Source organism: Monodelphis domestica, chromosome 3 (genome assembly GCF_027887165.1).
Source record: "Monodelphis domestica isolate mMonDom1 chromosome 3, mMonDom1.pri, whole genome shotgun sequence".
NCBI classification, from domain to species: domain Eukaryota; kingdom Metazoa; phylum Chordata; class Mammalia; order Didelphimorphia; family Didelphidae; genus Monodelphis; species Monodelphis domestica.
In genome coordinates this window covers 95801499-95810157 of record NC_077229.1, presented here as the reverse complement: position 1 = coordinate 95810157, position 8659 = coordinate 95801499, and the positions used below count along the sequence as shown (strand labels likewise).

The following is an 8659-nucleotide window of genomic DNA, read 5'->3' as shown; positions in this document are numbered from 1 at the left end:
GTGGTTCAGTGGCCTGGAGACAAGAGGGTTCCTGGGCATCAGTTATTTCCTAGCTGAGCAAATCACTTAACTCCGGTTACTTAGCCCTTACCTCTCCTGTCTTGAACTTGATTTTAAGAAGGTAAGAATTTTTTTTTTAAATGAAGAGGCAAACAACAATCCTTGGCAGAGCTGCTGAGGTAGGAGGCATTTTGTTACCTATTTGTTTTTCTTATCAATGAAAGCTGTAGCTGCTGTCTATATGGTTCCCCCCTTTCCTAGGGATGGATAACATGAGCACTTCCTAAGCAAGTTCCAAGTCCAGAATCTTCCTATTGCCTCTTATGCCATCAGAGCCCTGGGCTTTCATCCACTTGGGCAGATTTCTGCATTTCCTCCACTAAATAAGCCCAAGCTCCAATTTTGAATTTTCCAGGGTTGGACTCTGATAAGTAGAGTTAATGGTCAGTTAAAGTGGAGACAGAAGGCTCCTATGGGTGTAAGGTGGAATCCCCAGGACCCTACCTCCTATCCTCTTTATTAAGTCTATTCCCATCTAGACCGGCTGCTCTCAAAATGTGGTGAGGTGGTCCCTTAAACCTTTTCTGGTAATCAATGAGGTCAAAACTTCATAAATAAAGCCATTTTAGTTTCTAATACAGTAAATATTGGTAAAACCTATATAAACAAAAAGTTCCTTGGGGGAAATCCTCAATAATTTTTAAGTTCAATTGAATCGGAAGACTATAAAATTTGCCTGGCCCAAGGCCATATAGTCTGTAGATGCCCATATACGATCAGCATGATGATGGTTAACATTTAATATCTCACTTTGCATGTTACCTCAATTTGTTCACAACAACCCTCTTAAGTGCGATTATCCTTACTTTAAAGAAGAGGAAACTGGGGCATTAAGTAAAGTTACTTGCCAGGGATACACTGCTAGTTAAGTGTCTCAGATGGGGTTTGGCCTCATCTTTGAAATTCAGCACTCTTGGACACTTGGTTCTCCCTTCTCCCTTCCCCTCAACCTTGTAGAATATCAATAGTCTCTTGCAGGTCCTCCAGGTCCCATTCAATGCCCCGGACGCTGTTGCGCATTGGTGGTCCAGTCGAATTCTTTCCTGTTGACCGTGACCTGAATCTCCAAATAGGGCTCTCGTTATCTCTGGTACGGTCCCCAAGAGGTGTTCACAGCCTTCTGCACCTCCCATAGGGGCGGTGAAGAGGGAAATGTCGGCCACCTCTGCTCCCCAGCCAAAGATCTGGATTTGTTGGGCAGAGGAGGGAGCGGGAGTCCCCACCCCACCCACCCCATGCCACGTGCCTTCCCCCTCAGCTGAGGCGCCGGGAGCATTCGGGTGAGGGGAGGGGGCGGGGTAGAACGATCCCCGCCCCTGCTCCGCCCCGGACGGCCCTCCGATCTTCTGCTGGTCTTGGCCGCTGCCTGTCACCTCAGCCGCCGGCCTCGGACTACAAAAAAGGAGGTCTTCCAGAGCCATGCCACACAAGTCCATTGGCAGAGGCCAGTACCCAGATTCCGAAAAGAGCGCAGGCCTCGCCCCCACACGCAATTCCCCCTTCCCTACCGCGGGGATCTACCAGACGTGGTCCTGGCACGGCGGTGGGAGGTGGGAGCGGCCCCAGAAGGCCGGAACTCAGAGACTTCCGCCCTCTCTGTGGCTTCATCAGCATCCCGGCCCCGTTCCCCATTTCTGCCCACCATCTTGGTTACGGGCAGAGCCAGCTTCCTGGAAGGGAGACACCGACAGACCTACAGATCCCAAGGAGCAGTGTGTAATAGGGGCGATAGCATGCCGACAATGTGTACGAACAAGGGCAGTGTGCTAAACAAAGAAGCCAGCCTCTGAAAGGCAGAGGGCTGGGCTCTCTAGTCTTGTCCACCCAACGTGACTCCCTCTCCGGACTCAATCTTTCTTCCATAATCGTCTCTAATCCTCAAATCCTCAAGCACTAATACCAAGTACTACTAGTTCCAGCTCTCTGCCCCTTTCAGTTACAAGAGGCAGTTCCTCCACTCGCAACCCCTAGAGTCCCTGACCTATGGTCTTGAGCCGCCTAACTGACCTGAAGAGGTTTGAAAGGAACGAGGATTAATTCTTTAATGCAAGTTTAGGAGATTTATGGATCAAAAGGTAGACTAAACTGCTCTCTTTTGTGCCGCGCCCACGGGTCGGACAACACTGTAAAGTTGGGTGGTAGAGGAGATAGATACCAAGGCCCAACTCCGGGGAGGAAAGGAGGGAGAGAGGAAGGGATGGGGGCGAGCCACTCACTTCTCCCTACACCTTCGTGAGCCATACACCTACGCAAGGAAGGTGGGGTGGGGTGGGGGAGAGGAATCTCTGGCCGGATCCTAATGGCCCACCAGGAGAGGCAGTTAATTCTAGGGAAAATAAGGAGGAATCTTCCCGGGACAGAACGCCAAAGAAATCTAGTCAATAAGCATTTATTAAGCATTTACAATTAAGGAACTTGTCTAATCCAAGAATATATTTGTATTTACTAAGAGGTCAGTCCTGACCCTTGAGGAACTTAAATTCTAATGAGTAAAGATAACACTCTAAAGGGGTTAGGGAAGTTACCCACGTAGGGGCGTGATAGAAGAAAATCCGGAAGCAGTCTGGAGTGGAGGCGGAGGAGAAAGAAGAGTAAACGCAAGAACGTGGGTACGAAACGCTAACTCAGTTACAACCCTGTAACCTCTGACAATTTCCTTTCCTAGACCTCAATTTTCTTATCTGTGAAATGATCTCTAAATTCCCTTCCAGATCTAAATCCCATCCTTCCTTCCGTTGGGAGGCGGGTCGGCTCCGAGGCTCGGGATTGGGGTTCCGGAAGGAGGCTTCTCATACACTGCACTGACCCTACGATTCCGGGCCTCTGCCCTTATTTGGGCAAGAGGAAGGAAGCAAAGCCGGCACCCGGCAAACCGTCTCTGGGCCTCCGGACGTCACCGTTACCTAATTTAGTCATGGAAACGAGAACTAGTGGCGGGAATGCACCATAGCGTCACAGGAGGCGGGGCCTTTTTCTTAAAGGGGCCGGACTTAGGGAAGTCGGAACTATGGAAACTAGAAAAACCCTTAGTTTTCCCACAAATACTCGCACCCTCTTTCTTTTTGGGAAAATCATCCTTCGGTCTGGGCGTGAAAAGCAGGAGTGAATCTGTGACATATGACGTTTAATAATTTGCTCTCCTTTCTCAGTCTCAAAGCTAGCAGAGGTGACATAGCTCTGGGAAATTGCTAGTTTTGTAAGACAAAAAATGCCAGTGGGCTCTTCTAGATGCTTGAGATATGGTGCAGGGTGCAAATGGGGGACTTGTCTTGCCCCGCTACAAGGCACATCCTGGAAAGGAACTTTAGAAGGTCTGAACCCGCTGTTACTTGCTGACAAGGCACTGTTGCCCCTTTATTCGAGCGGCAGGTCTCTAGGCTAATGGCTGCTAGTAGAGGTTGGCTTGGGATATCCCGCACCCAGCGCTTGAAGGGTTCTTCTCGTCTCCCTATATCTCATCCCGAGCTCAGAAACAATATGCTCCCAACTGCAGAAACAAAATGAAAATTGCACGGAGTCGAGGAAGAGGGGTTTCTCTCCACATCCAACTCGGTCCAGTCCTGGCCATTTTCCCCTCCCCCCCTTTCCCGGGGGCTTTGAATTAGGTCCGGCATTTCCGTCCTGTGGCTTTAAAGGGCCTCCGGTGGCGAGTCGAAAAGCCCGAGTAAGGCTTTCTGATTGGGCGGTGCGGCTCCTTGGTGACGCAAGTAGAAGTATAAAGGGCTCGGCCTCGGACCGGGTTTAGCTCATTCTTGTAAACGGTCTCAGTTTCCTTTTGTAGTTGGGAAGAATCTTGTCTCCTGTTTGAGACGGGCGTCTTTAGGAATAGGGATTGAAAGCAAATAGACTAGAAGGCTTGATCTCCTGCTCCCCTCGTCAGTTACCGGGCTTTGCCCTAGGGTCTCCCCGAGATAGCCTACTAATCTACCTGCCCATCTTCTGTTGTTGACCCCGGGTTCCAGCATGGAGGCACAGAAGGAAGCGCAACGTATCATGACCATGTCTGTGTGGAAGATGTATCATTCACGCATGCAGCGCGGCGGCTTGAGGTTGCACCGGAGTCTTCAGCTATCGCTGGTCATGCGGAGCGCCAGGGAACTCTACCTCTCCTCCAAGGTAGAGACAGAGGAGACGGAGCTATCCTTCGCAGCCGCGCCCCTGAACCTGCCTCAGCCCATGACGGCAGCTGAAGCGGGAGCTGAAGTTGATTCTCCGCAAGCGATTGAAGAGGCGATTCCGGCCCCAGAGCCCATGGAAACGCAGGATGCGAGGGAAACCGAGCCAGCGCCAGCCTGCAGCCACCTGCCTCCGGTAACCTTTGCCACTTTGCCTCAACTCTCAATGAAAGCCAACCGCAAGCGTCGGAGCTGTACCTTGGGCCAGGGTAGAGATGCTGGCCTGATCCCCAGCAAGAAAGCTAGGTTGGAGGAAGAAACAGTGCCAGCTGAAGGGAAGGCTGAAGTCGAAGCTGGGGACTTGGGGAGGCGGCCGTCGCAGGTGGAGGAGGGCCCCTTCCCGAGTCTGGCCCGAGTCTTACAGAAGCGCTTCTCTGGCATCCTGAATAACACCGGGGGGCCGCCAAAACCCACTGCTCCTCCCTCCTGTGAACTCAAGCCAGGTTGCCGCCAAGCAGACAACATGATAAACATCTTGGTGCGGACGGTGGTGGCTTTCTAAACTGAGCTTTGGACTCCGGACTGTGCCCGTAGCTTTAGCTGGCCCGAGCTAAGTCTAGGCCGCTGTCCATCCCTGAGCGACTGGGGAGACGGGGGGGCCTCAGACTCTGGTCCGTCCACCTCCCAGAGAGGAAGAAGACTGACTGATTTCGACTCCTGACTTTCCCCAGGCGCTGGTGACTGCTTTGGTGGCAGAAGGGGAGTGGTGGTGGTGGTGGTGGGGGGGGGACGAGAGAGCAGCTGCTGATCTGGAGAATCTACTCCATAATGCTGCTAAATAGAGGCTAGCCCGAGAGGAGAATGTGGGACTTTTTCTGATCTCGGTAGTCTTCCTCCAGCTGAGGCTTAAAGAGAGACCTCGGCGCCGGACTGGGTGGATGTCAGTGAAGCCAACCAGCACGCATCCTGACTTCAGAGACTCATGGAGACCCTGGTGGTCTTCACTTTTAAGAGATCTGCCTCAGATCTTTCTATTGAAAAGAGGCATATACGATGGTGCTATTGACGTGACTTGGTATTTCCTCCTACCTAACTTAATGTCTGTTCTTGGCCGCCCAGAGGAGGCGGTGGTGGAGCAGCAAGTACTGGGTGTGAGGGTGTTTGCTGGGGTGGGAGATGAGGTGGGGGAGGCTGGGTAGAATCTCCTTTCTCAGGGTTTAAACTTTTTTAATTGGGGGCGGTACGTCTGTCCCATTAAAGGTTTTTATATAAAATCCATTGGTGTTTCATGAGTATCACTGGCTTCCTTTTTTCCCTTCCCCCCTAAAATTCAGCCACCTCTACAATGACACACTTGTTCATATGATCATACTGACATCATGGGCTTGGGGAACTTCCTGTTTGCTGTCTTATGAACTCAGTATGAGTGTTGGGTGATGAGTTGGGAGGGAGTGGGACTGCTCTTGCGGGGGTTGAGTGGCTGTTGGAGGAGTGAAATGTGGGTGTGGAGCTGTTAGGGTTTTATGAGTCATTTAACCTAGAAAGGGTAGTGATTCCTTGTTAAATTCCTCACTAATGATGATCCGGAAATAGGGGCTTGAAATTCCATTCCCTTGTCCACCTCAGATAGACTAGACTGATCATCTAGTTTTGAGTCACTGGATGAAGATGGGGGAGAAAATAGAGAAGTCCTAGAAATATATGTACTTTGAATCAAAGGGAATGTTGTTACCACATCAAAATTGTAGTTACTCTGTAGGGTTAGTTTATAAAACGAAGGAAATTCAAAATCAAAAGGTGGGTTTTTTAGGTCCTGAAGAGGCATCAAAACCCGTTTGTTGGTTACTCCTAATCCACTGATTTTACACCTGGGAAAACAGTCCCAAAGCAGTGAGTTTGTAGTCGCAAGAGCTAATCTGGATCTCCTGGTTCTATTAAGCCATTAAACTATATTCCTACAAACACATTCTGTTACTCCTTTTGGAACAAGCTTGCATTTTTGTTTAAAACCAGTTTTTTTTTTGTAATATTGCCAAACTGAAAATAAAAAGATCTTTTCAATTCAAGCTTCTGTTTTCAGGCCTTGTTCTTTGCTCTCCTTGGGGAGGGAGAGTTAATGGGAGCAGGAGTGGGACTCTCACATTGCTCTCCTGGCTGGTTGCCCTGAGGAACTGGTTGGGCAGGATTACCACGAAGGAGGGAGAGAAAGAGGCTACTAAATCCGGTGGGTGGCAGGAGCCTATAGTCTGAGGCTGATCCCTCCAATATATTTACTACTCTCCACTCCCTTCTCAGGAATTCCCTTTTCCTACTTTAGGATGAGCTGAGTTCTGTGTGCCTCAGCATTCCCTTTAAAAAAAAGTTGAAGTTTTATACATCTAGCGATGGCTGATTAAATTCAATGGGGTCTTGTCTAAGGGTCTTTTGGGGGAGGGGGAAGGAAGGCCAGAGGTCAGATTTAGACCTTTAGGGCCAAAAGCAAGCAGACTTCCCAACCAATAGCCCCCAGTAAGCCTCCGGGCAAAACTGAGGGCGGAGAGGAGGGGGTGAGGCCATATTCCCGGAACCTCCCCGAGAGAGGTTAAGAGTTCCTGGACTTCTAGGACTCGTGAGTGGTTGGAACTGCGGGCGGGAGAAGGCAGTGGGGGAGGGGTCGTAAAGTGTCCGGACACCCAAGTCAACTAGTTAGCATCTCTTCCCAGCCTTCGGCTCCATCTGGGGGAGGCCAGGGGCGGCGCTTTGCGCCGCCAGCCCAACCGCAGGTGGTGTAGAGCGTAGGATGCTCTGGAAAAGGGCGGGGAAGGGAGGAGACGGCTGCCTGGGGAGTTGGGGAATAGCCAAAATTGATCTCGTCTAGGTCTGTACTCTGGCGTCCTATCCGGTCTCAGCCCGCCCTCGCTGTACGCGCAAAGCTGGCTCCTTCCGTGACCCGAGAGCTGGAAGAGCCGAGCAGGAGGGGGAGGGAACCTCTTTCCTCTCCTACTTCTTTCTTCACTCCCGCCTCCTCCCCAGAGTCCTACAGGACCGCATCTGCAGTCTGAGTCCCCTCTTCCGGTAACAGTGCTCTCAGTTTTTCAGCCACCTTCCCTCTGCCTTTGGGAGTTGATAGGAGACGGAGGACAGCTCTGCCCCGAGTATTGCATCTGTTTCAGTCTTGGAACTCTGCTTATCGCCCCCACGTACCCTGTGCAGAGAAACAGGGCTGTGAATGAAGGAGGGAGTCAGAAGATTCTCGAGATTTCAGTGCTAAATTCTGCCTCCTCTTTCTCTAGTCCCTGAGGATACTTGGGTGATTTCCATCTTTAGTCGCTTTTTTCATTTCTAGTGTTAGGCACCTGAGCCGTCCGCAGAGGCAGCAATTAATTCCCCTTTTCTTCCTTCCCCCCGCCGGGGGAACTCCGAGCTCGAGCGGGTGGAGAGGATGAGTGGGCGGGGGAAGCTGCACATTTCCGGGGATGAAGGGCTTGGAGAGAGGGGGGCTTGTCTCCAGCTAAGAGGCCCCCAGTTCGGCTGTGGCTTCACATCCTGTGACAGGAACCATCAAGTCCTTTCCTTCCGGAGGAAGGAAACTTATGCTCTGCCGGTCATCTCCAGGCTGGGTTTTTCTTTTCCCCTGGCTCTGGAGTCAGGTACCTTTCAGGGGCTTCCTCCTAGAGGAAGTCTAACTCCTTCCATATAGGAGACTCAGGTTCCGAGGTTTGCCTGACCAGTGCTCACCATCTTTCTAGCTGAGTTAGTGGAGATTGGTCATCTTGGAGGCTGACCACTAGAAGGGCCTGAGCATAATTCTTAGGGATGACTAGGGCGAGGAAAGAGCTAACCGGGAAGTTGGATGGGTGGGTACAAAGCACTGGGAGGGAGGGAGGGCCAGAACGGAATGAATGGCTTTGCTTCTGAATAGCTCAAAGCCTTTTGAATTAATTCTTGGCATTGCTTCTAGTACCTTCTAGTGAGAGGAGCTAGGGAGTTACCGACTTCTCCTTACCCAGGGACTGACCAGTTGCTGGGTCTTTGAGATGGGTCTAGAAAGCGGGAATGAGGAAAAGCTTATGGGCTGGGGTCAGTTGAAATGCTCTCCCAGGCCTCAGGCTCCTTTCCTTCAAGCGCAGGTGGGGGCAGGGCTTGTCCCCAGCTAGGCGAACTTCCAGATAGTTTGATGGAAGGTCGAGGTCTTGATGGCTGCTCCCTCAAACCAGCTCCGCGGGTTTTCAACCCCCGGGGCCTTTTCTTGAGTCTGGAGACAAGTCTCCCAGGGCCAGGTTCCAGACGAGGAAATGGGGCTAGAGCGTGCGAAAGGGTGTGGAGGGGAATTCCGAGGGTGTATGCTCCCAGAACTGTAAGAACGAGAGCAAATTAGGGTGAGAAATGGGTGGGGTTCTAAATATGCAAATCCTGCTATTGAAGTCTCCGGTAAGGGAGGAAGTGGCCGCTGGGTCTTGTGGTGGGGGGCGGGGAGAGGCCGCCAATTTCCCTAAAATCTTTAG

At 51.3% G+C, this 8659-nt stretch overlaps 1 protein-coding gene across 1 annotated transcript; it reads left to right on the top strand.

Annotated features, from left to right (window-relative positions):
* Positions 1-2438: 2438 nt before the first annotated feature.
* On the top strand, positions 2439-6241 carry IER2 (immediate early response 2). The gene has a single exon (XM_007489117.3). It carries the CDS (start codon positions 4024-4026, stop codon positions 4735-4737), a length of 714 nt encoding a protein of 237 aa, XP_007489179.1. The 5' UTR covers positions 2439-4023; the 3' UTR covers positions 4738-6241.
* The last annotated feature ends 2418 nt before the right edge of the window (positions 6242-8659 follow it).

What these genes read in the sequence shown, in the direction of transcription:
- IER2 (XM_007489117.3), top strand. Translation starts at nt 4,024, where the DNA reads ATGGAGGCACAGAAGGAAGCGCAACGTATCATGACCATGTCTGTGTGG.